The following is a 26,454-nucleotide window of genomic DNA, read 5'->3' on the forward strand; positions in this document are numbered from 1 at the left end:
GTACAATTGTAACACATGTTTATCATTCAATCATAAAGAACAAGGCTTGTGAAACTACTTCAACTATAAGACCCTCATAAGTAATAAATCAATGAGATTTTTATAATATTTATTCTTCTTCCACATGATCACAAAAATGTCAAATTCAATGGTGGTAGTATTGAAAAATAAAGATATGAGACCTCTACAAAAATTGTATAGCCTTTGAAAGCAACCATTTACAAGTGCTTACTCCTTGGCAAAGTTTGTTGTGTCCAATTAGTACACAATTACCAATTGCTTGAATACATCCTTATCTTAGCAGTCATTAAGGCATATTGGTCTTGTTTGATATGTTTGATCATTGATTTTCATCAATTAGTAGCAATTACACAAGCCTTCGAGCAGTTAAGTAAAATGTTGTTGGCTATGAAAAAGAATTGGACTAATACCATTGGAATAATTTGGAGATCTTTATTGTCTTTTGTCTCATTGCAATCACCTTTTACCACTACAATAATATTGGTATCATTGACTAGTCTAACAATAAGATCAACAATCAAATGCAAAATACACTAAATTTAATTGGCATTATGTTGATTTGTTAATATATCAATATCAAAAAAACCTAGGTAATTGAAAAATAAGTAAGCATTTTCAAACTTAGTTAAGTATGCACTTTAAACAACTTGTGAATCCACATTGATACCTAGTGTAAGGCCATCTTGTCACAAGGCACCTTCTCTTATCTAAAAACGCCATATTAAGGCAACATTACTCTCTCAACATAATAGCATTGTACAAAACAAACATAACTAGAGAACTAAGACCCTTGAGTCTATCCAAGCGTCCATCTAAGTTAGGTTACAAGCTCGGGGTGCAACACCCTTCTCTTGGGGCATGATGCTTTTGACATGATCTTTTGCTATCAGATGGATGTTTGACACATATTCATGAACTTAGAACATGTCAAGTTCATCAAATTGATAAGATTGAACTAATTGTAAAGATATGATATAAGCATTGTTCAATCTTATGAATTTGATGAACTTTTTTCAAAGAAGTATGATAAAATTACCAATTGAGACTTTTCTAAAATAAGTTTGACAAAATAGAAGTAAGGAAACATGTATATTAAAATGAAACTAGAATGGCTCTTGCCAAAATATAAGAAAACTAAAGACTCTTGAATTTATACTAGAACAAAAAAAAGAGTTAATAAGAATGAAGAAGGTTTCATTCTTGCCTCTATATATATTATCCACCTAGGAGCTACATGGTGACATTCTATATGACCTCCAACATGTGTTGACTTTATAAGTCACATGTTTTTATCTTGCAAGGCAAGTTTTTTATGTGTGTGCCATATAATTAGCTTACTCTACAAGCTACTCACATATGTGATACATGGCTAACTTGTTGACTATAATTCTAAACCAAAAGTCAATTATAAATACATATAAAGTCAAAACCGTATTTATGAAGCTTCTTGAAAACTTCTTTAGAAGATATTATGAAATTAATCAACTTTTATCTACTTTTACTTACTTTTATCTAATCATATACATAAATATTAGAATAAGTATGTATATTTGTGACAATATATCCATAATAACGACTTGTTATGATAAATTTGTTATTGGTATGTATTTGCATATACTTCTTTATGGAAAGGTATTAAAAAAAAAAATCACATTTTTGATGTATGTATCTTTACATAATCTAGATTCATTTTTAATTAGTTCAACTTTCATTTAGAACAAACAATGGGCTGACACAACCTTAAGCAATACAATATCTAGCTACTATGGCTCTATATTGTACTTCAAGTAATTTTTGGTTGCATAAAAAAGTACTTCAAGTATATTGGTGATTAGAAAATGAACTAAATGAATAGTTGCTAATACAATAAAGCATCACTTACATTCCAGATATTATTGCAAACTACCTTAATGTAGGTCATTGACATATTTTATTATAGAGTTAGTGATGGTTGTTGTGATTTAGTGAGAGATTTTAATATAGGATTATAAAGAGATTTTAATATTAAAAAAAATGACAAAATATAAATTTGATCTATTTTAAAGTGAATTTATGATCAATCAATAATTAAAAACCTTTATTGAATCATCACACTATCAAACTCTTTGTCTATAAGATAATACAACTTACAATGTGCACAAATAGTAATTAAAATGAAAATTACATTCAATAACTTCAAGTAATATTTTCATTTTTTAGTAATGATAGCCTTACATTTTAAATAAGGTACTTTAATTTTAATATATAATACATAGTTTTTGAATAATATCATATTTCTTAACCATAAATAGTTATTAGAAGAAAAATACCTATTTACTAATTTTCTTAGATATAAAGTAAAAATAAATATTAACTAATAATGATACCTATGAACGATTATTTATACTATTTATATTAGTTGTCAATTGTTTGTAGAAGGTAGAATAATATCAAGCATCTTAATGCAATAAAATTTAAACTTCAAAATTAATTATGGTTGTTAGATTTTATTTTGTAAGATATAATAAAATTAGTCTTTTTTGTTTGTTTAAAGATATAAAAATGTAACATTTTTTAAACAAAAATAAATATTTAATTATTTCTTCTTATCATTTTATTTACTTCTAATATGTATTATGAATACATCTTATATTTTGTGATTTCTAATTGGTTTATAAAAATTTATTTTTTTGTTAGTTTAATATTCTTTTAATGGAAATGTACTCTCTAAAACTACACCAATTGGCTATAAGTTTTGTCTTTAAACCATTCTTTTATTAATCTCAATAATACAAGGTTTAAATCTTATAAAAAATATAATATAGCTATGAAAAAATGAACATAATATAAAATAAAATGATATAGCTATAAAAATAAAAACACACACAAAGACAATTTCTTCAAAATGCATTACATTATAAGTGAATGTCTTAATCAACAATGATCACTGAATACTTTTTTTGTGTCTAATTAACCCCTTGCATTTCACTTATGCAATTATAACTTTGTAAGTTAGTAAAGTATCACTTCTACTGCCGCTCCTCTACAACAAAATTCACCCATTTCCAAACTCTTTACACACACAACACAAATTTGATTCAAATCATTTCCCACACATATGTTAGAATTTGCATTTGCACTATTATCTTATCTTGAGAGGGCACACCATCCTCCTCCATCCTTTTCCTAAACACATCAAACTACCACTCATCTGAGCCTTGCCCTAATACAATCCACTCTTCCTAAGAAAATATCATAAGCTCGTAGTGCACTAGAAGCTCGAGGAGGAGAAGAAATGGGAACATGAAGCCGCGAAACCACTGACAGCCGACGACGAGGAGCAGCGCTGAGTGCATGTGCAGCGCGAGCTGTGGCCCATGCCATAGTTGGCCTGATCGTCGTGCACAGTTGGGTCCTCCCTCGCCGGATTCCTATCGGCCCGGCTCTTCCACTCCCAGGGCTGTATGAATAGTAATCCCATGGCTGGACACACTGCGCCATGATGCGTCTCCAGCCCCCCTCCAATGGCATGGCAGTGTCATCCAGACGCAAACATCGGGACCAGCTTTTGCACCCCTTCTGGTACCGCCTCGTAAATAGCTGGAGTCGCTGTTTCGCGGTCCATTGCGTGTCGACGGTTGTCGCTACCTGTAGATTCTATCACTAGCGCTTAAATTAGGATATGGGGTGATTGGTATATGCCCGAAAGAGGGGGTGGATTCCTTACTTAGGTTAGCTTTTGGAACTAATTAGCGCGCCAACGACGGCGTGAAGCATTCTTCTCATGCACGGCTTGCGCTTGTGGCGAGATCGGGGCGGCGTGTTCAGTCGCAGGAGTTGCATTGGATTCGTTTGCACAGAGGGGCATAAATTGGAGCTGTGGGGTGCAATGTCGTGTTTTGTTTTGTTTTCTGTATGAGATTACAGATCGGGAAGGGCTGCTTCCTGTGTGTTTGAGGCAGCCGAGGGCGTGATGGTGGTGATGACGACGGGGACTGTGGAGAGGCCGGAGGCGGAGTACGTGGTGGGAGGGGTGACGCTCTGCAAGGAGCAGTTGGCGGAGCTGAAGGAAATCTTCGCGCGGTTCGATAGAGACCAGGATGGCAGCATTACCGAACTGGAGCTTGGATTGATGTTGCGGAGCCTGGGGTTGAAGCCTGAGGGGCACCAACTGGAGGCACTACTGCAACGGGCTGACACGAACTCAAACGGAATGATTGAATTCGCAGAGTTCGTCTCGTTGATGGGCCCGGAGTTGGTGAAGGCGGTGGTGTATAGTGATAAGGAGTTGCTTACCGTTTTTCGAGCTTTCGATCGAGATGGGAATGGGTTTATCACAGCAGCGGAGCTTGCGCACTCAATGGCAAAGCTCGGGCAGACCTTGTCTGTGACGGAACTAAGGACTATGATTCGGGAGGCCGACTCAGATGGCGATGGAAGGATCAGCTTTTCTGAGTTTTCCGCCGCGATGACGTGCGCGTCAAGACTGGATGTTCATGTCTGAGTCTTCTTGCCCGTCATGCTCGCGTGGTCCTTGTACAATAGACGTTAGTGACCCAATGATTCGGGCTGTTAGTTTGATAGAGAATACGGACACCTTGAGATTTTGCTTAACTCGGTGTTCAGGCACGAAATTTGCCTCTTACGCTATTTCATACCTTTGTGATCATATCACTATAACCATTAGGATGCCTTGTGTAATATTTAACTTGTACCACAACCAGATGACTGTTCAACCCCCACCTTTTCTTACATTATTTGATTAAAAAAAAGCCCGTAACTGGTGAAGTTTGAGATCTGTGAGATGTGAATCATATTTCTAGTTCTGGATGTTCGGAGCTTGACATGGGCAGCGTGAACTCTTCTTCCTTATTAAGTCGGTTCCTACGAGAGGACATGTAGTCCAGGAAGGCGCACTCCAGAACGACCCACTCAATTCAGAGAGTACGTCAATTTACCTCACACTCATTCACGTAGATGCGATTCAGTGCAGGCGACTTACGAAATGACTTGACCTGACACTAAGCGGCTCCAAGTTGGGGTGACGATCTATCCAGGCTCCTACAAGACTGAAGAACTGGAGCTTTCTGTTACAAACCGGTGCGGTAACATCTGCCTGTGTGTTGCATACGAGGTTATGAAACTGTGAGGAAGCTCTACTTCCCTGGCCGTCGTTCTGTGACTGATTCCCTACACCCTGCTTTCGTGAGCAGTACTTCGGAGACATGATCTCAACGACAATGGTGCGAAATGTTTGTGAAGTAGCCCCCCTGGAAGAGTTATCTCTTCATCCTCGGAATGTGTTAAAGGTTGCCTTGAACTGTGAATCGTCTTTGTTGTCCTACATCAGTGTAACCACAATGCATATGAGTGCACCAAATTTTATCTATTTCAGCACTTGAAATATTTGTGACTGTTGAAATTAACTTTAACATGTCGGGAACTACATAAATTAACGAGAATGTTTCAAGACTTCTGTTTGAATCCGTAAATTACTGTTGTACTTGTAACTACTTAACATATGTACTACATACATAAAAGATAGGAACATTGTAAGCGAACAATGTGACACGATAGACAAGGATGGCTTGTAATGGATCAGAATCTTTTTTGTTGCTTTGTGCGGTTGTTTCACAATTTTGTACGTCTCTCTTTCAACTTGATGGTCGTTGCAAAATTGTCATTACTGCTTATCTTTCTTGTGGATTTTTAACCTGGTGGCACACAAGATCATGTTGGCTGTCAATTTGGAGGCTTTTGATGTCAAATTTTTCCATCCTGTGAATGTGTGTTAATTAAACTCATGAGATATTAATTAAAATTAATTAAATGCTTTCTAGATTTATATCTAATTTATTCTCGTTAAAATAAGCAAAAAAATCTACCTTTCTATTATAAGAAAATATTCAGATGTGTGCACAAAGCCAGATTCTATTAAAATTGGTTATTTTGTAAAACCTTAATCATTAACATACAATCACAAATTTTGGAAACATTTGTAACATTTAAGACACTAATAGTAAATTAAAACAAATAAAAGTTAGTTAAATTGGATTGGATAGAAAATATTCTTTTTGTAAAATAATTTAGATGTTACTTAATATGAAGTGGGATTTACAAGTGTTTTTTTTATGTACTATTTAGATTTAGATTCTTAGGTTTTGTAAATCTGAGAAATTACTTCAATAGTATCTAAATATTTGAATACTTTTTTTGTAAGTCTTTTAGTCTTTACAAAAAAATTACATGAACTTCTTGTTAGATGGTATAAATAGAGCCAATACTGAGACTAATTACAATCTTGTTAATATCCTTTTTATATTCTAATCTTGATTCAAGAGTTTGCGATAAATGTAAAGATGAAACAGATTTTGAAATTTAGTATAATTTTCATAATCTGTCACTATATAAAGTTTTAGAAGTATTGAAAATGTACTTGTAAAATTTGACATGCTTATACGTATAAAAGTTAGCATCATAATAAAATGAAATAAATATATTAATATAAAATAAAATAATGAAATTGCTATAATTATCACTATTATTTGATGAAAAGTATAAATTAATTTATTGACTTATATATATATATATATATATATATATATATATATCTATATTATTATTTCTAAATCTGCTACAAATATTACATGTTAGTATTAATTTAAGTCTCATTTACAAAAGATTATGTGTTAGTTTTTACATTACTGAAGTTTTAAAAATCATATATCAAATGGATTTTTTTTCAAAATCTAATATACATTACAATCAAACTTTTCAATATGTTTTTTGTTACCTTGACATGGTTTTTTTTTTTTTTTTTTTTTTTTTTTTATTATTATTAAATTATACATTAATTTTTTTCAAAGTTAAAAATATTGTTTTTAAACAGATTATCAAAAAGTTACAAAGTTAATACCTAAATGACACCACAAATTACAATTAGATTGTTGTTAAGATGGCTGTGGAAGTAAAATCTTTCTGTAAATTTCTTATTTTTATTCTTCAATAATTTATAATTTATTTTATGTTCAAGAACTACATCAATGTAAATCATACCTCTTAGAAACATCAACACATAATATATGTAGAGGGATGTTAAATAGACCTAGGCATTTACTAAATTTATCCATCCATCCTAACCATCTTGAAGAAGAAAAAATAAATGACTACGCCCCACGCCCACCCGCCCGCCTGCACGGTTACAGGCACATCACTGAGGCCAGAAGCAATGACATGGTGGGGGGAAAAGGCGCGCCCATAGCCGCGAAGAATAGGGCGTGGTGCCGAAGTGTGCTCCAGTGAAGACGAGAGCTCGAATTTTGCAGAGCGAAGGGCAAGCAAGCAAGCAAAGCAAAGCAAAGCACAAGGGGAAAGTGGGGGGATGGCAGGGACTCAGCTCGATGATGGTGGCCTCCGGGGCCACCATCAACCCTCTTGGTTTACGCCTCGCAGGTACACACACTCCCCCTCCCTGTCTCCATCTCCCTGTACCCAATTCTTCCCCCTGCCTTTTTCCCAATTCAATCGACCGCTTTTTTATGTTGGTGATCTTAGTCTTTTGGGTCTAATTCCGAGCGTGTGGAAGCAGTCTCGTTTGTGGGGTGTTAATACGTATTAGATCTTCTTTTCACTTGTTTGTGTTGAGATGTCTGATCTGGAATTTTCATGAAGACTACTGTTCCTGTCGCCGATCGGATATTCTCTGGAATGGAGAGTGAGTTGCAAGGTTTTTGTGGTTGCTGTGGTTAGTTGGGTGCTTTTGGAGGTTCGAGATATAGTTTTGATTGTTGGGAATTCTGAGCTGGGTGGTGATGATGCCGGTGCTCATGACGATTATTGTTGACGGTTGTGTAGACTCCTGGTTCTGTTTTGCTGGATTAATCTGCTGAATTATTTGGACCGTGGGACGATTGCGAGCAATGGAGTCAATGGAGTGCCCGGAGATGCAGGGTGTCGGAAAGATGAGACTTGCTATCATGGCTCTGGGATCCAGTAAGTGATTCTTGATCGGGTTAAAAGTTGGATGTTTTGGATTATTGTGGATTCGTGGCTGTGAACTCAAGTCAGGGACGATGTTTTTGGTACAGTTCTGGAAGTTGGACTTGCAGGTGCTTTGTATCGGTGAAATTTGTTTCGGGAGTCTACATGGCGAAGCTCCAACATTGAATGCATGTGTTCACATCCACAACCCAAATATTTGTACGCAGTTTCTTCTAATATAGGGTTTAACAGTTTACCTTTTGGATGGTAGGGGCGATTTTGGGTTGACTTACTTTCAAGATGGGATTCTATCGTCTGCATTTATGGTTGGGCTTCTAGTAGCGTCCCCCTTTTTCGCTCACCTGTCGAAGAAGTAAGTATATTATTCTGCTTATCACTGATTATTATTCTCTGCCGTAACTTGGTCTGCCAGGGTACACTATCTCAAATCGTATGATATGTCCCATCTGAAGATGTGATCGGCTTTTGCAGATTGATCATGCAATCCTTCTCTTTGTACTAAAACCAATAGTGTGTAGAATTATTGCGCAAGAGTGAGATTATGTGAAGTTCTCATTGTTGTAACTTTTCTTTATTGGTCTAATACAGATGTTCTTTTCCCTTCACAGGCTAAATCCTTTTCGTCTGATTGGAGTTGGTCTTTCAGTATGGGTGCTTGCGACAGCAGGGTGTGGCTTTTCCGTAGGGTTTTGGTCTATCACGTTTTCCCGCATGTGAGTATGCAACTTTAACATGTTAAATACTTCCAATTTCAGTAGTTCTATAATTAATTTGAGTTGTTCCTTCAGTTGGTCGCAGCTTTACTTGATGAACACCGTACATGGGTTGACTGCCGTGATCACAGGGTCAGTTGCATACAATCTATAATTTAATAGACGTCGGTATACTCCATGAAACTTGAAACAATTTGTGGAGCGTCATACGGAAGACGTCTATTAAATTATATAAGTTAATACAATCTATAATTTAATAAAACGTCTATAAGTTAATACTGACGTTTCTGTTGGCAGGTTGGTAGGAGTGGGAGAGGCGTCCTTTGTCAGCTTGGCTGCTCCCTACATACTTGATGTTGCTCCACCTTCACAGGTGAAATGGTGCTAACAGGATTATCAGCTGTAGTTTGTATATTAATGCTGCAACTTGCGGATAACTCGTTTTAGGGGGTGAATAATATAGTGCCTAATCATGTTATTTGTGTACGAAAGTACCCTTTATACATTGTTTCGTATGTTTTCCTCGTATCTCATGGTTCTTCCGATTAGCCGCAAGGTCAACGTCGATGAGACTGCATTAATGTGCTTTATACTTTTTTGATGGTCACAAAATAAGGTTAAATTCTATTTGCAGAGTTCTTCCTGGATCTCAATTTTCTATATGTTCATACCGGTGGGTGTTGCCTTGGGGTACGTCTACGGAGGAGTGGTATGTATCCAGTTACCTGCCCTTAATTCTTCGAACTTGTGTGGAGATATTAGCTGGTTTTGATACATAGTTGTTTGTAGCGTGGAATATCATTCTTTTTCGGCGATTCTCTTTGATGATCTAATTACACGAAATTCTGAAGTAATTTTTTTCATGGTTGCCAAATCCTAGTACATTTTCTGCCTGTGATCTTTGGCTTTTCAGTTTGTGGAATCGGTCTAGCCTTTTTTGTCGATCGTGTTTCTTTGTTGTTTTTGTTTGTTTGTTTTGTTTGTTTGTTTTTTGTTTTGTTTTGTTTTGTTTTTTTTTGTTTTGTTTTTTTTGTTTTTTTTGTTTTTTGTTTTTTCTTTTTGTTGGAGACTCAAGTGTTGAAGCTTCTTAATGCTTGTAGGTAGGAGGAACATTGGGGTGGCGAGCTGCATTTTGGATTGAGAGTTTACTTATGCTCCCCCTTGCAATCTTTGGTTTTGTTTCCGACCGTGTCTACCTGAAAGGTTGGTCTTACACGCTTCTCTCATAGTTCAAACTACTCGATTAATTACTGGTTGTCTTCACGAAGATGTTGGTTCCTGACAGTGCAAACATGTGTCTTTGATCAAATTCTGTTCGTGTTGTGCACACTGAGATGTCGTTCTCTTTACTTCATGGAATTGTAGTCCCTCTTGGGGATGTTGTCTTTGTGGTGTCTACATCGTAACCTCCAAATTTGAATTGTTAAGTAGGTTTGGTTGTAGAATTTAACATTTCCTTTTCGATGGGAGCAGGAAATCTGGAAAAGCTTCAAGCAATTCCTCAGTCTGACGCAGAAGATCAGCATTCTCACACAGAAGGTTTGTATTCCAGCCTTGATGCTGTTTGATGTATATGGAAATTACCTTGTAAGCTCTTCCGCTTTTTTGTGTGTTTCCACAGCTATATATGGGTTGATATTGGCTTCACGATCTTGCTTCACACTATCACTGGGTCCAAAGATCTCTTTCAGTGCATCTTAAAGCTGATTAGAAGTTTAATAATGACGTTTTGAGCTATGACTTTTAATACTACTTCAAAGAGCATGAGACTTTATCTTTGGTGCAAATATTTAGTGATTTTGCATGATAGTTGGTGCATCAGTGTTACAGGATTAGTGATATAGTAGCGACATAACTTTCACTCATCAATCGTTTTTCTATAACCTTACCAAGATAGACAGAAACAAGTTATGCAGAAAAGTATGTGTAGGGGATCTGATACTCTCTGACACCAAACACTTCTACAATTGTATCTTAAACATGTTTCTTTGTTTCGATTATTTATCTTCCGCTTGACTAACATCTGAAATGTGCAGACGTGGTGCCTTCGGATCCGCATGAATCCCTCGTGTCAGGTAGTATCCTGACTGATATCAAGGAGCTGGCGTATTGTCAGCCCTACGTCACGAACGTCGTAGGTGAGTGAAGTCAACTGACAATTCAAGCGTTCGATAACTGTTCTTGATTTAGCTAATCTATAGTTTGAATGATTTTGTGTGTGACTAGATTCATGATCAATTAGTTGTACTAGTAGCACGATGAAGTTCTGTCCTAAAAACCGGAAAGCGGTTTTTAGGGCTTTCTCACACAGCATGATCATTCGTTCTAAGTTCATGGATTGTGCATTGCAGGTTACATTGTGTATAACTTCGTTCTCGGTGCATATGCATATTGGGGTCCCAAAGCAGGTCTAGCAATATTCCAAATGGTAAATGGTCCTAACCAGTTCAAATTTAAGGATGCAATTGACGATGGGGACCGCTGCAGTGAATGTACTCTGTGCTTCTTGTTATTTCTTGCTCATTTAGGAAATAGAGTGACTTGAGCAAATCTTTTTACTTCTTCTAACATTTTGTGAAAATTTGTGAATGAGCAGGGAAATGCAGATGAGATATTTGGAGGGGTGACCATACTATCTGGTATTGTGGGGACTATTTGTGGCGGTCTTTTCTTGGACTATATAGGAGCCTCTCTTCGGAATTCATTCAAGGTGCTGAATTTATTTGTGGTGTCTTGTTGTCTGCTAGGGACTGGTTTCTTTTTATTGCAATCACAGTAATTATTAAAAAAAATGTTGTCTAGTCCTTGTTTATGATAGCAGTGAAGTATATCAGATTACTTCACATAAAGAAATGCTCTTCTCTAGTTTTTTACACACACGAAGGAGTACCATTTGGTTAATATTGATGTTGTTTTAAGACAAATTGAGTGGATTTTAATTGGGTTTCTTTTGTTTCTTGGTGCAGTTGCTTGCAGTGGCGACAGCCGTGGGAGCCACTGGTTGCTTTTTGGCCTTCCTGTCACACAGCTTAACTGCATTCATTCTTCTCTTTGCAGTTGGCGAATTTTTCCTCTTTTCAACTCAGGTTGGCCACATTACTTTTCATTGAGCAATTCTGTTCACAGATGGTATACAGACCATCTCATGTCTGGATTTGGTATACTGATTACTACTCATCTGTATGTGTATGTGCTGACAGGGACCTGTAAATAGCCTCTCCCTCATGAGCGTTAATCCTAGTCTTCAGGCATTAGCCATGGCCATGTCTACGGTTTGCATACATGTTTTTGGAGATGTGCCGTCAGCTCCTCTTGTAGGCTTCTTTCAGGTATCTGCTTTTACAAATGACACCGTTACGAGGGTTTATTTTTTTCGACTCTTGCGTTTTAAATGGGATATATTCTTACTTGTATCGAAAGTTGTGAAATGGGTCTTGTTTAAAGGTGAGTATAAGCACGTAATTCACTTGTTGTGTGCTCTATTATCTATCACAGGATTGGGTTCAAAATTGGCGCTTGACGTGCCTCATTTTAACATCCATATTTTACCTAGCTGCTGCCATTTGGGCAGTTGGTACGTATACATGCCTTATTTTCTTGCGCTTTCTGTGCAGACTACAACATCAATACGTTTGTATTGCCTGGTGTATATGTTTGATTTCATGCTGTCACTTTTTATCCCTTCTAGATTTGTGATGTCAACTCATCCCTTAAACATATTTTATACCTTCTACAGTGAAATTCTAAATGATCTAATCGTTGGGGTTGCAGGGATGTTTTTCTTTGCTGTGGATGGGGAGACGACTGGCACCAAGAACTCTTCAGAAGCGCGGCTGCTGACATCGGAATGATGGAACTGTTGTAATATAGCGTTCATACATGTACACTTGCCTTGATTTCTCTATGTGTAGCTGTTGAATTATAATTCTTCTCCGAAGAGGTAATGGTTTCAGGAATAATTTGATTAGGTCAGATTTCTTTTGGCCATCCTCAAGGAGGATTCGACCAATCAGTGAATATGGTGTTGCCCAAGGATCGTGTAGTGCAGGAATAGCTCACGCTGAATTCTTGGGATATGAGATAAACAAAAATTCATTGCCTGCTGATTTCTAGGAACAGTAGGCACCTAGAATCTTGAAATTGGGAAGAAGTTTCAGGAAAGCGACCATAGCAGAGCACCTGAGATTACCCAAACCACCACCAGCCTGAAGTTATGAATTCTTGTTCGAGAATTAATAAGGTTTGATAAGTAGATTAAATGCCAATCAACTCGGGTTACACTGTTTCAATCTGGACCACGGGTTAGATTGAGTAATTGACACCCCACAATATCATTCAACGCATCACCACCATCGTAAAGATTTTTATATCCAGAACTTTATTTGTTATCATACAAAATGCTTCGAACTTCCCTCCACAGTCGCTTTAGATGTTAACGCGCCAGCCACTGCTGAAGAGCCATCTCAATTGACGAAAGCAGACACAAAAACAAAACCCACTTCCAAATAGTTATTGGTTGCATGCAAACGTCAGATCTAGATTACGCGAAAAAAAATCGCGTTCCTAAATTTTGAATTTTTCGTGCTGTATCCTCCACATGAAACAACTGTACACATCTGACCGGCACAAAGTACGACAGAACTCAGAGAACACGTGGAAATCAACGGCTCCACAATTGGCCGACTGATTTGGAATCGAGTTCTCAAGCAAAAAATGCCGCACATTTCTTCCCCATCAATCCATCTGCAATAATACTCCAGTTCATACACGACACACAACTGAGAGCAGCAGCTGATGGAGCAAATCATCATCCATGTCAGAAGCTCATGCCGAGCATGAGCCTAAATTAGTGCGCGTCCGCAATCTATCCTCAACCTTGAGGTCAAGACTGGTGTACATACAATAAGAATAACTCGGCCCTTTGACAACAACAAGGAACCAAGAAAAGTGATGGATCACATGATTGATCGGATTGATCTACGGCAGCAAAAACTTAACAAAATTTATTTGAAGTAAATTCACAAAAACATATATAAGTTGGATATTTTGTTTAAATAAAATTTTGATCAGTCAAGAATGACATGGATGTTTTTTCATCATTGAAAAGTTTATTTTCGAGTAAATGAAAAGAGTAGTTAGTGGCTACTTGCTTGGATTTGATTCAAATACTATCTTGGATTTGATTCAAGAGAGTTAACAAATATCTGTGAACCTTGTTAAAAAAACGTTTTTGTTTATGCATGCAAATGATTGACATTGATAGTGTTATTTTGATTTACGAATATAATTGGTTGACTTTGTTAATTAGCAACTTGTAGCCGCTATACATGAAGAAAAGAATCATTTTCATGGTAGCGCTAAGTGCAATTTCACGTGGACGGAAAACACCAACATCTCCTACGTTAATCCAGTCATCATTGCAAGAATAATTTGCAAAAGAATATTTTATTGTTTAGCAAATACCATTAAAATGTTAGCTTCTGTTATGCAAAAGATACGGAAATCTCGTTAAAAGCCATTTTTTGTCGTTATTTTAATATGCTTTGGTGGTGGTGGTATCCTAAATATGTTCACCATCCAAACCTTTAATCCAGTATTACTATTTCAGATCATTGTCACATGAAATTGTTCAACTTCAATACATATATATATATATATATATATATGTATATGATATGATAAATTAGTAAACATGTTTTGTAGCTAATAATACGCTCATTTATTGTAAAAAGTATCGAGTAGGGTTTCAGAGGAAGTGCTAATAAATGTAAAGAGAGAAGATTGTTTATGATTCATTGTAATTAGAGGGCACCTGAATATTTGAGTCTCAAAAAAACCCGGAATTATATATGTTTCTTTAAAGAAAAATAAGAAGTATTGTTACATCAATCCCATCAAAATCATGTAATGTCTCTAACGTTTTGAAGTGTACAACCATGAACGTCTTACTCTTAATTCACCAACAACAAGGTGGAATTGAAGAAATTAATTATATCTGATATCATCGTACAAAAGAATTGGTTTGTAATTGTTTTATTTTATTCTAATCAAATTGGATAAACTCCAAAGTATTTTAAAACATGGACACATTCGCTATGTACTTACTCTATCCATTTTTAATAAAGCCAATAAGTGTTTATTTATTCACTTATTAATACCAACGAGTAAAGATAATTTTAAAATACTTATATAAGAAGTAATGTAAATGTGATTTTAAAATTTTAAAAAATCAAGTAGATAGTTCACATCATGCAATCTCAGATGTTGAAAACAACACATTTTCTTAGTTACAAATGTGGTTTGAACAATTGTACACCTATAACATCAAGAAACAATAAGTATGCCTAATTACAATATTATTGTTTTTTCAGAAGGAAGAATATATGGGTAAGCATAAAAATTTGATCTATTTGTACTCACAAACTCTACAGCTTCCACTACAGCCAGAAAGAATATCCTTTCCTTTTGTTGTTATAATAATTAAAATTACATTTATTAAAAGAGTTTGATGTGAAAGAATGTTTGTTCTAAAACAATCATGACAGAAATTTTCTTACAAATTATTGATCATAAGCAAATGTTAAAATCACCAAATTTTAGGAGTAGTTGATTGCATGAGATGTTTGATGCATTCATAGATCATCAAAAGGTTGTTTTAAGAATAAAGAAGTATTATTCTACAATGCAACACCATCAATCCAAAATAATATCAAACCTTAGAATAAAAGAAAAAGTATAATAATTCTGTAAAATAAAACACACAGTTTTCAACGTTTTCATTACAATCCCAATGCAGATCAGGCGTTGCTTTCTTTTACTTTATTTTCTTGTTTTTTTTTTTTTTTTCTTTTTTTCCTGTTTTTTATTTAAGGAATATTCAATGAGATTCGTAGTTGTAAAAAAGTCAAAAGCTATACACTCAAGTAGAACTTTTCTTGCTATTGACTTTTTGGGTCACGAATTTCATGTGCCCAGAAATTATATCTATAAAGAATACATTAACACTTTAAAACATTGTTTGAACCCACAAACAGTAGAGATTTTTTGTTTTCAGTTTTTTGTTTTTCCCCCTTCTTCAATTTTTGCGAATATTAATCCCATTTCTTTTTTTTTTTTTTTTTTTTTTTTGTTTTAGTCGTTTCTTTTCCAAAACAGCAGATGCTCACACCCTAATCTCATAATTAAAATCCACGAAATGGACTACTTTCTATGTTTAGTAAACGAATGAAGTATTGCTTCCTTTCCTTTTCGTCAAGTAAACTTCGAATCCCCCAAAACAACAGATAATTAAGGACATCAGATGCATGATTGAAAACAAACACATCCACCTTTTTTCACCAAATTTGGCACAAAGGAAGGTGAGAAATTTAAATGGATGATGTCTATGCTTCAGCAGTGCAAGAGAATTGCTGGAGTCAACTGAGTGAGAGATCATTGGCTCGATTCCGCGTGCAGCCACTTGCTCTATCAGCCTCAGATTCTGCATTATTGAATACTATTAATATGAATAGTATTATGATATTTTCCATTCCGGCCGGACAGTTGTTTATGATATTGTTTCCTCGTGTTCTTCCTTGTATTATTCCCGTCCATACTTATACGTTTTGTATCTAACAGTGGATTTGTGTCTGTATATATATATATATATATATATGTGTGTGTGTGTGTGTGTGTGAAGTGGTGGTGTTTGAGAATCATGGTGGACTAGATCAATAGTTTTTGACCGCTTTGGTGGGTGCTATGGCACCAAGTGGAGAAAAGCATATACAACTATCAAGGCTTCTTTGTTCTTCGAATAATATTGGGTGGAATTTGAGAATCGAGGTGGACCAGATCAATACTTTTGTCCGCTTTGGTAGCTGCCATCCGACGTAGTGGAGGTAAGCATTGACTGTTTTCAAGGCTTCTTTATTCTTCAAATAAAAGTTGCACTACTATACAAGTAGCAGATGTGCTGATTTATTCGAAGGTCTAATGTGGGGATGGGAAGGCATTAATTTATAACAAGAGGAAGACATGGAGAAGAAGAAGAAGAAGAAGAAGGAACCAGAACGGTAGAGCAAATGTTGTTTGAAATACTCGCCAGCTGTCATGGTTTTGTACAACGTTTATATATATATATATATATATATACATATATATATTTACATACATTGTAAACACTGATTCTGCATTTAAAAAATAATTAAAATTTGAATCTAATAAAATGGCAAAGTGTACAACAACTTAAGTCAACAAGACATTCCTAGGGCTGCCAGTTAAGATTATGCCCACAATTTACAGTTGTTGTTTGTAATTTCGATACAAACTTTCATGAGTAATTGAATTCAAGTTTGTTACAAATTATCATCATTGTCATTATTAGTTACTTTGATTTAACTTTGACATCTTGGATATATAAATGATGAAAATTGCATATTATTTAAAGGTCACAATTGATATTTCAGTGCAGATGAGTGTTTTAAGTTTCCATGTGACAAGTGATTACATGTAAATAGCGGTAATTCTCTTCTTATTTTATGTGTATGGGTATAATCACCATTCAATTCTCTAATAAACACAGTCTGGAAAATTGGTGGATACAAAATCATGTGCACAACAATGTCTGCTTTTCACTGTCATATTAGACATTCCACCGTATCTCACCTGTGCTGAACACATTATCACAGCACTAACACTTTGATCAAAGCAAGATGGCCCAACTTTTTGACCCCCCAAAAACCACAACCCTGAAGACAACAACTCCAACAGGCCCGTGACTTAATATGTTACTGTAGCTCATGGTCCAAACACATGGAACATTGCGACCAATAGCACACAAACATCTGTAGACCACAGAAAGGCCCAGTGAACATGGAGTAGGAAATATACCCCCTTTGTCCGCTAAGCTACATTTCTGTACCAATTCACTGAATGAAAAATGTCAACAAAAAGCTGGTTGACGGCATGTTGACCCAGTTCAGGACCCCACCCACATGAGAGTTTGGTTTTTCGACACAGCTTCTGTTCTAAAACTCGTGGGTTGAATCTCAAAGCCACAGTGTCAAACAAGTTGAAAACTGCCCCTAGTGGCAAGTAACTTCGGATCAAGCAATTTTCGTCAACACTCCAATTTTACACCTAACCATAGACTGCATGACTGTGTGCCATGTGTAGTGGGAACGAGTGCAAATGAGTATGATTAGATTTCCTAAACCCGCAAATATGCTTCGTTGTATCACACACAATCATCTGCTTCCGAAGCTTAAGATCTGTAGCCTGTGGAGTTGTCGGCAGTGGTGCTGGTAATCTCCCGCACATGGTTGATAATAGGAGACACTAATTATTCTATAGTATCCTACACACCATGGTGACTCGTCGCGCACCGCCCACTGAGGTCTGCGGATTGTCAACCGCAACTGTTGGGGCTGAGGGTTGTGTCAACAGTTATTCTCTAGCATGTGCCGGACTTGGTTCGCGGGGCTACACAGCAGAGAGTACCGCTCGGTATGTGGGTACAGAAGAGCATTTGCGACTGCAAGTTTTGTATCGCGGCTGCGGCTTAAGGCCGTCGTGTTACCTTTCTGAGTGTGGAGTGTGATGAAGTGTGGTTGGTGTTGATGTATGGGTGGCGAGGGCATAGCGGCTGATCAGACTTGCGATGTCTGCTGGCCGTGGATCAGGTTATTAGAAGATAGGGTGTAGTTGTGTATCTCTGCGTAAGCTCCGATGACAAGGGCGGGCTCGATGTGGACTCCATCTCTGTGTCTTCGGGTGGTGATCCTAGCGCTGGCTGTTTTACATGATCAGGCCCACGCTTTGGGCACATCGTTTTCCTATTCTATGTTCGATGGTGACGCTAACCACGAGACGGTCAATACTCTCGGAGACACGACGTACAACAGAACCAATAAGGCTTACTCTTTGCAAGGACTTGCTGATTGGGCAAAGTGCGTTAGACGCAGTGGAGAAGAAACTTGCAATTCATGCGGTAGACTGTTGTACAAACATCCAGTGCGAATGAAAGACGCGAAAGGGGCCGCTTCTAGCTTTAGCACGAATTTTACGATTGCATTTCAGAGCAGTAATTTGACGTATTGTGGAGATGGGATGGTCTTCTTTTTTACGCCAAGCAACGCCGACACGAGCGGAACCGAAAGAGCATCCTACTGGAACCTCGCAGGGGGACGGATGTGTGCTTTTGACACCAAGGAAAATCAGACGGACTTCCGCGTATTCGCTGTGACGTTTGACTCATACCGCAATGACAAGTACAATCCTGACTTCGACGTAAGTGACGGCAACATCGCAGTCATCCTCAACAAAAACAAGTTGAATGCTTCGAATCTGTGTTTAGGCAGTGCCAATATAACGAATTGTAATTTTTTCTGCGGAAACAAGGGGGATTTCTCGGCTTCGATTGACTACAATAGCACAGATCTCAAACTTCGAGTTCAATTCTGGAAGGGATCGATCCAGGACAAGAGCTCGTCGACAATGTTGACGGATTTGACAGCCTCTCATGTTAACTTAGCTAACGCTTTTCTAAAAAACGATATGTTTGTTGGCTTCAGTGGAAGCACATTCGGCATGGGTCTAAATGGTCCAAATGATTGGCAGGGTAAATTCTATGAGCAACATTACATTAAAGCATGGGAGTTTACGGGTGGTTTTGACACGTCTGAACCCAAATCTCAGGCTGGACTAATCGCCGGTATCGTCAGCGCAGTAGGTGCTGGAATAGGGTTGTTCTGTCTGTGTGTGTGCGTCGGAATGAAACGCAGGAAGAGGTACCTTTGTCATCGAAGGCTAGCGCAGATGACAACCCCGGAGTTTGAAGGGAATCCGGGCGCTATGACTTACAGTGAGGTGCGCATGTTAACGAAAAATTTTAGCCCCAGCGAGCGGATTTCGAGTGGCGCCTTTGGAGATGTGTACAAGGGTACCCTACCGTCAGGAAAAATTTTAGCTGTGAAACGCATCAAGGAGGGCAATGAGCAGGGTGAGGAGAGCTTTCTCGCTGAAGCCACTAGCCTCCGCCAGATTCGCCATCGAAACCTTCTCCAATTGCGAGCATGGAGCGAATCAAAAGAAGGCCTGGTGCTTGTGTACGATTACATGTCCAACGGCAGCTTGGACATGTGGTTGTACCCTAGCCCGAAGTGGACCGACTTTGAGCCCTTATCGTGGCCCATTCGACGTTCCATTTTGGCAGGAGTTGCAGCGGGACTTCAGTACTTGCACGAGGGATGGGTGCAATGCGTTTTACATCGTGACATCAAGGCCAGCAATATCATGCTGGACGAGAATTTCGAGGCCCGCTTGGGCGACTTTGGGCTGGCTCGCTTGGTAGATCACCAGAAAGTGGAGAAGACGACCTTGCTGGCTGGAACGCTGGGGTACATGGCCCCGGAAATGCAGCACACGGGGCGTGCAACCAAGGAGACGGATTTATTTGCGTTCGGGATCTTAGTGCTGGAAGTAGTATGCGGGAGGAAGCCGCTAAATACAAACCCAGACTGTAATCTGGGAGATTATGTCCTCCTGGATAGCGTATGGCGAGCACACGAAGCGGGGAATATCCTCAGTGTGGCGGATCCCTGGATTCTTAAGTCGAAACCTGATTACGTGCGCGAGCAGAGTATAGAATACTCTGACGAGTATGAGGACTATGGTGCAAGGAATTACCTTAACCCGGAAGATAAGCAGAGCCTGATAGCCAGCATTTTGAAGATAGGACTCCTGTGTTGTCTTCCGGATCCGAGTGAGCGTCCCCCAATGCGACAGGTTAACCAGTGGTTTCAGGACAGTGAGGAGGGATCAATAAACCTACCGAAGTTATCATCCACCAAGCCTGAACCATATCAGGTCTCGTGGAGCAAATACATGTCTTCAGGTGAAGCCACCCCCACGACGCAATCCAATACTTTCACTGGCATGGGCTCGTCGCAATCCAGTTCCTTCGCTCAAGGCAGTTTCCAGACGTCCATGTCTGACATATTCAAGTCTGGAAGGTGAGATCACAATCGTGCTCGAAGGAACCTTGCATGACATCATCGTTTTGATACGGCGGTGTGTTTGGAGGCAACCCTGATCTGCACTCAACTTTGGCGACACAGCCCCAAATATCGATAACCGTCGCTACAATTTTCAGGAGTTTGCTGATATTCGATCATCATGCGAATTGAGGTTCTGTTTTGTGCAGTCCAAGCACTTGTGGCCAAGCTTTTTGCATGTGCAGATGTTTGGGCAGTGAGGAACAAAATCTGTTAATAATATTTTCTTTCAGATGATAACTGTTCCATTAGAAGGTGTTGTATCACTGCAATTGTCGCAAATTGATTTCAACGTGTGTAGAAATTGAAAACTAGCTTAATTATAGATATCTTTCAACCATTTATTTTTCATGTGTCTGGTTACCGTGGAGCAGATCTTTTAAGTTCATTGAACAACTGATTATCTATGTATCTTCGATCTGTCCTGATTTGATCCATCTGTCCTGAATTGATCGCATGAATGCTTTAAATTGTTTCGCTTAGCATCTTCAAACTTTCGCTAAAACTTGTAATCGCCATGTAATGATGTAGATTAATGAATTATGTGAGAAGTCCAATCATCACGTGAACAACATTAAGCTCGATTGTGCGATGTGTCTCAGCTCCCCTTCAACAGCTTTGTTTTACCCTCTAGGAAGGTGAGGGAGTTGGTGTAGGGGAGGGTGTCGGCTCATGCAGAGGAGAGATGCAAGTTGTGCCAACGGCTCAAATCGAGACACAGTCTTGCAGGCCACCAGGCGTGGGCCTGATCACGGGCTCGCCCCAGTGAAGGCAAGTTTCAATGACTTGGCAAGTCGTGGTCGGTGCTAGTTTCCCACAATCGCTGGATCTAGTGCTGCAGTAAGGCGTATGCCTGGAAAGGAGGAGCAACTGTTGGTGCCGCCTGCTTATCCCGGAGTGTCGGCCTGGGAAACCAGACAGCACACAGGATGCAGAGGCTTTTAAGCTGGGCATTGCACGGATGGGTCACACAAACTGAAGGGAGACGAACACGAGATTCTAGAGTACAGTTCAATCTAGCGAACTATCTCCCGGGACCCAGCTACCATTTTATGGAACTGGGCTTCATCGTCTCTCGATCCTCTCGACTACCCATCACATGCATCGAACAGGGAAACTGCAGCACATTTATTAGTAAGAATTATTAGACATCTAGGGAGCATGCAGTGCAGTGGTACTGTCATGCTTTGGTGTAGTGAGGTTTTTAGGTTGAATCAGTGCAGGTGGTCCCAGAAATGTTGTGCTACGCAGCAACAAAGCCTGCCACTGTTGCTGCAACTGATCGGTGGTGCTGGGCTTTAGTGAGGATTGTGAAGCACCTGGAATAGGATTAGCGTGATTCGGCGCTCCAGGTCGGTGAAGTAGCCAGTGTGGGGACTCAGAATAGCAACGTCCAACTGCTGAGGTCTTGTCCAAGATCTAGTATTTCAGTGCTGTGTTCTCTAAGTCCGCCCCAATGTGCCTCTGCATGCTTTTCATATGCATTCAATATCTATTAGAAATTTTTTAGTTTGTTTTCATCGTGCTCACTCTTCACCTGTTTTGTTTGAGAGTGGAGTGTGATTTTCTTTGTGAAGGAATTCTTTTTATCTAGTACTGTGATACGTATGTATGTATATAGTACTGAAACTTATTGTGATTTGATTCTTAAACTAGTATTATTGAATAATAGAGAGGAAAGACTGTCAATTGTTGAACTAGCACAGAGGTATACTTTTGTAATTTAGACTCATTGGTTTGTTTTTGTTCTTTGTTTTGTTTTCTGTTGAGGGGGGGAGGGAAGAAGAATAGTGCCATGTCAGTAAGAATGTTTGATTAAAATATGCAAGATTGGTATGCTAAGTGGAAAAAACTTAGACAAAGGTTATTTTTACTTGCAATTAGACTCAACAATGACGATTAGAAATGAATTACTACACTATCTATATAAAATTGCATTTGAACTGTGAACTTTAAAGGCTGAGATCTCAACTTTGATTCCAAAGCTATTTGGAATCTCAGCATACTAGATGGCATTGAGGCTGTCAAGGTTCTTACTTAGATTATTCTTAGAAGTAACCAAATGAATTACAAAAAGTGACCTCACAATCAATATTGTACATGGAGCTAGCCTCAACAACAACAAATCTCATAAATTAAGAGTTTTTGTGACTCTAAACTTTGGATAGGAATAGGATTTAGAGGTGCAAGTACTGAATCCAATTATTGAGAAGAAGTGTATTCTAATTAACTACAACAGTTTATCTATATAATCTAGATTTTGCATGGATATAAAAAATAAAAAATAAAAAAATAAAATCAATCAGTGTATCATACTAGAATAATGCAAGAAGAAATAAACAAAAAATATATATAGAGTTAAGATTAGTGGAGAAAATAGTCAAATGTTGGCTAATTAACAATTATTTGGATCACCCTTCCACACTACAAAAGGCCAAGAAGGTGCAATCTTAGAATCTTCAATTCAACCAATTCTAAATTACAACCATGCAATCAAAAATAATTTAAAATGAAATCCTAAGCAATTCTGAAGATATCATAAATACATCCGATCAACTTCAAAAAACCCTAGATACATTCTATTAAATTCCAATCAAACTCCAAAATCTGAATAATTCTCAAGTAAAATCTAAGAAAATTCTAACAAATTCTAAATAAGTTCTAATAAATCTGAAATAAATTTGGCATAAAGTTTTAAAAGACCAATTAAATTTTTATGTAATTATCAAAAAAATTGCAATCAATCTTAATTAAATCTTAATTAAACCTCAATCAAATTTTAATCAAATTTCAATCAAATTTTAATTAATCATGTCAAATCTTAATCAATTCTAAGTAGACTTTGTAGGACATTTAAAATCTTATAATTGTTTGATGAATTGTTGAATTTGCATCAAAATTTGCATATTTTGAAGCAAATTATGACTTCATGGTAAATTATTTTTAAGGCATTGAAGTCATAATTTGAATTTCATTCACAAACAATCCTCTCTTTAATATCAATCTAAGTTTTTCTTTGGTATTTTTTGATATAAAATATCTTTAAATTTTATTTTAGAATATTTAAAGTGGTTTTTATGTCCAATCTATTGTCTCTTGTCTTATTTATGATCTTATAAAGTAGATTTAAGTCTCTTCAATAAAAAAAATATAAGCATTAAATTTTTTACTTTTTTATATCTATTGTTTATAATTTCTAAAGAATTTTTTTACTAAATCTTTAATTTTTTCCTTCTAAAATATATGTTCTTATTTACTATTTTATCTAAAAATTATGTTACAATACAAAAATATTTTCTTAGATAAGCAAAGTTACTATTTCAATAAATTCATCTTTAATTAAGCATATTTTATAGATAAATCGCATGACTTGTAACCTCATAGATTTGCCAATATAAGAAATATGTTCTCTCCTCTAATCTAATGCAAAGGTATAATCTTCAACTTCTTTTTTTTCCTATCAACAACTATATTATTAGTAGAAATATACAACAAGATAGTTTGAAAAGTCAAGCTTTTGTAATCAAAGAATTTTTAGAAAATAAAATTAAGGATCATTGATTATATTCACTTATATGACTGTTTATCTAATTAAAAATCTAAAAATAAAATTGAAATGACCACATCAATATTTATAGTAATTAAGGCAAGAATCCAACAAACATATGATGTATTTGCCAACCTTTTTGGCAACTCTAATCAATTTTGCAAGTTGCTTCTATTCAGTCAACTCTTTCTTTTGTGCAATATAACTATGTAAGTTTTAATTGTATTTAGAGCCTCTAATGATTTGAAAAATTTAATACCACAAGTTAATATTTATTTTTAATATAGAAGACAATACTCTTGAATGATAGGCCATCACAATTCAGTCCAACTTATTAAATTAATACCAACTTTTTAAATTAACTCCTACCCTCAAGAGAATATCAACTTAAAGATAGTTTGCTTGCCTATAATACATTGTAAGTTTGAAAGTATTAATGAGTGCCTCCTCTTACACAACCTTTTTGCATGAACTCTACAAATTTAAATAGAAGGTAAAATTTTCTAGTGCCAATACAACATTCTTGACTATAAACAACATAAATATAAACAAAGCTCATAAAATGGTTGGATCCTAACTAACCTTACACCATTTATCTTTAGGATCAAACTATAATATGTTTTTAAATGTTTCTTTAAAAAGATTAGTATCAAGTAAAATATGTCTACACCTCAATAATGTGCAAGACTCTACTAGGTTAGTACAATAATTATCTCATAGTAGCCTACCTCTTTGTAGTAATTTGGTAGCATTAGAAGTTGGCAAATTTTACTAGGATGGATACTATGAAAAAATGTTGTAAGGACCTATAAACATCCTATAACTTTGCTAATTTAAAAAAAAATTAAAGTTTTATTATTTAATTTAAATAATTATTTTTTAATTATCTTATCAATAATTTTTTAGAAAATTAGCTATGACCAAATAAATTATTAAGGATTACTTAGTTTTATAGTTAAATATCTTATATAATAAAAAAAATTCTAATAAAAAAAATACACTCTAAGTGAAAAGATGCAGTAAATAAAAAATGATTGAAAAGTTGTAAAATAAAACATATCTTCTTAAATATTAAGTCTTTCAACTTGAATTCATGTTATTGTCCTAAAAGGCACTTTATTACCAATTTATTTATGTCTTTAAGATAGATAATAGTTGCATTAATTTTTGAAAAGATAATATCATCTAATCAAGAATGAATTGTCTTTATATTATTATTATATTAAGGATAAGTTACCAATTGGAGTTGATACATATTTTTGGTGGATTGATTTTTCTAAGAGTAATAAAGTCCTACTTTAGGATGACAATTAATGTAGATCTAATTGGTGTATTGTTGCAACTCAAATTTACCACATACAAAAAAGTTCAGATTCTACAATTAAACTAGAATGATTGCTATGTAATATGTATTTTTATTGGATATAAACTTAGTAATTGATTATCATAAATTAAAAGAATAATATCTAAAAATAAAAATAATTCCATCTTCAAAAGAAGTATTAATATTATTATAGTGGCCTTAAGTAATTACTTGAAAAAACTATGTAAAATTAAGAACAAGATATTAGATTTAATTGTGATGGCTTACAATTAGCTTAATACTACAAAAATATATATTTATATTAAAAATTATTTAGATTAAAAGAATTAAATAGAATTTATTAGAAGTAAATAAATTTAATAATTTCTTATAGAAAAGCTTCTCAAAAGTTTGATAGATGCAAATTTGACTTTTTAAGTATTGATGAATGATTGATAGGTTGAAAACTTGGACAACAAGTTTACCACATGTCATACATATTGATCCACTTACTTTACAAGATGGCTACATGTTGCATATGTTGGCTTTGTAATCACTTTTTGTACAAGTTGGCTATGTGGTGAATATGTTGGAAATTTGTCTTGCAAGTTGGATATGTGTTAGATGACTTGTAGAACATTGCAATGTAGCTCTTAAGTTAGATAGTATATATGGAGGCAAGAGAGAAGCCTTCTTCACTTTTGTCAATACCTTTCTTATTTTAGACTTATTTTATGGATCTTTTATCTTCTTATCTTTAACAATAGTCATTCTAGTTTTAATAATATATTTATTTTTGAAAAAATATTTATTCTTTTTTATTAATTTAAGAGTATATTTATTTTTGAAAAAATA

At 36.2% G+C, this 26,454-nt stretch overlaps 3 protein-coding genes across 4 annotated transcripts; all 3 read left to right on the forward strand.

Moving 5' to 3' along the window:
- The first annotated feature begins 3,432 nt into the window (after window positions 1–3,432).
- Window positions 3,433–4,740, forward strand: LOC112288258 (putative calcium-binding protein CML11). The gene has a single exon (XM_024532274.3). It carries the CDS (start codon window positions 3,974–3,976, stop codon window positions 4,502–4,504), a length of 531 nt encoding a protein of 176 aa, XP_024388042.1. The 5' UTR covers window positions 3,433–3,973; the 3' UTR covers window positions 4,505–4,740.
- A 2,543-nt stretch (window positions 4,741–7,283) lies between these two features.
- On the forward strand, window positions 7,284–12,979 carry LOC112288257 (putative sphingolipid transporter spinster homolog 2). Of its 2 annotated transcripts, none has more exons than XM_024532272.3 (15): window positions 7,284–7,452; window positions 7,855–7,992; window positions 8,252–8,353; window positions 8,610–8,714; window positions 9,012–9,087; window positions 9,349–9,423; window positions 9,815–9,917; window positions 10,188–10,253; window positions 10,751–10,852; window positions 11,066–11,142; window positions 11,311–11,424; window positions 11,681–11,800; window positions 11,915–12,043; window positions 12,210–12,288; window positions 12,486–12,979. In XM_024532272.3, the coding sequence occupies exons 1-15, from the start codon at window positions 7,382–7,384 to the stop codon at window positions 12,563–12,565; spliced, it is 1,437 nt and encodes a 478-aa protein (XP_024388040.1). In that variant the 5' UTR covers window positions 7,284–7,381; the 3' UTR covers window positions 12,566–12,979. The 2 variants fall into 2 exon arrangements, with proteins under 2 accessions (XP_024388040.1, XP_024388041.1); XM_024532273.3 differs by lacking the exon at window positions 7,284–7,452 and adding an exon at window positions 7,469–7,714.
- Window positions 12,980–17,924: 4,945 nt separating this feature from the next.
- Window positions 17,925–21,160, forward strand: LOC112288172 (L-type lectin-domain containing receptor kinase S.4). Its single transcript, XM_024532081.3, has one exon. It carries the CDS (start codon window positions 18,423–18,425, stop codon window positions 20,709–20,711), a length of 2,289 nt encoding a protein of 762 aa, XP_024387849.1. The 5' UTR covers window positions 17,925–18,422; the 3' UTR covers window positions 20,712–21,160.
- The last annotated feature ends 5,294 nt before the right edge of the window (window positions 21,161–26,454 follow it).

Source organism: Physcomitrium patens, chromosome 11 (assembly GCF_059467195.1).
Source record: "Physcomitrium patens ecotype Gransden chromosome 11, ASM5946719v1, whole genome shotgun sequence".
Lineage (NCBI taxonomy): Eukaryota > Viridiplantae > Streptophyta > Bryopsida > Funariales > Funariaceae > Physcomitrium > Physcomitrium patens.

Coding starts and splice junctions, on each gene's coding strand:
- LOC112288257 (XM_024532272.3), top strand. CDS start 7,382: ATGGCAGGGACTCAGCTCGATGATGGTGGCCTCCGGGGCCACCATCAA. Junction 8,715..9,011: donor TCTATCACGTTTTCCCGCAT/GTGAGTATGCAA, acceptor TTCTGTTGGCAG/GTTGGTAGGAGTGGGAGAGG. Junction 11,425..11,680: donor CTCTTCGGAATTCATTCAAG/GTGCTGAATTTA, acceptor TTCTTGGTGCAG/TTGCTTGCAGTGGCGACAGC.
- LOC112288258 (XM_024532274.3), top strand. CDS start 3,974: ATGGTGGTGATGACGACGGGGACTGTGGAGAGGCCGGAGGCGGAGTAC.
- LOC112288172 (XM_024532081.3), top strand. CDS start 18,423: ATGACAAGGGCGGGCTCGATGTGGACTCCATCTCTGTGTCTTCGGGTG.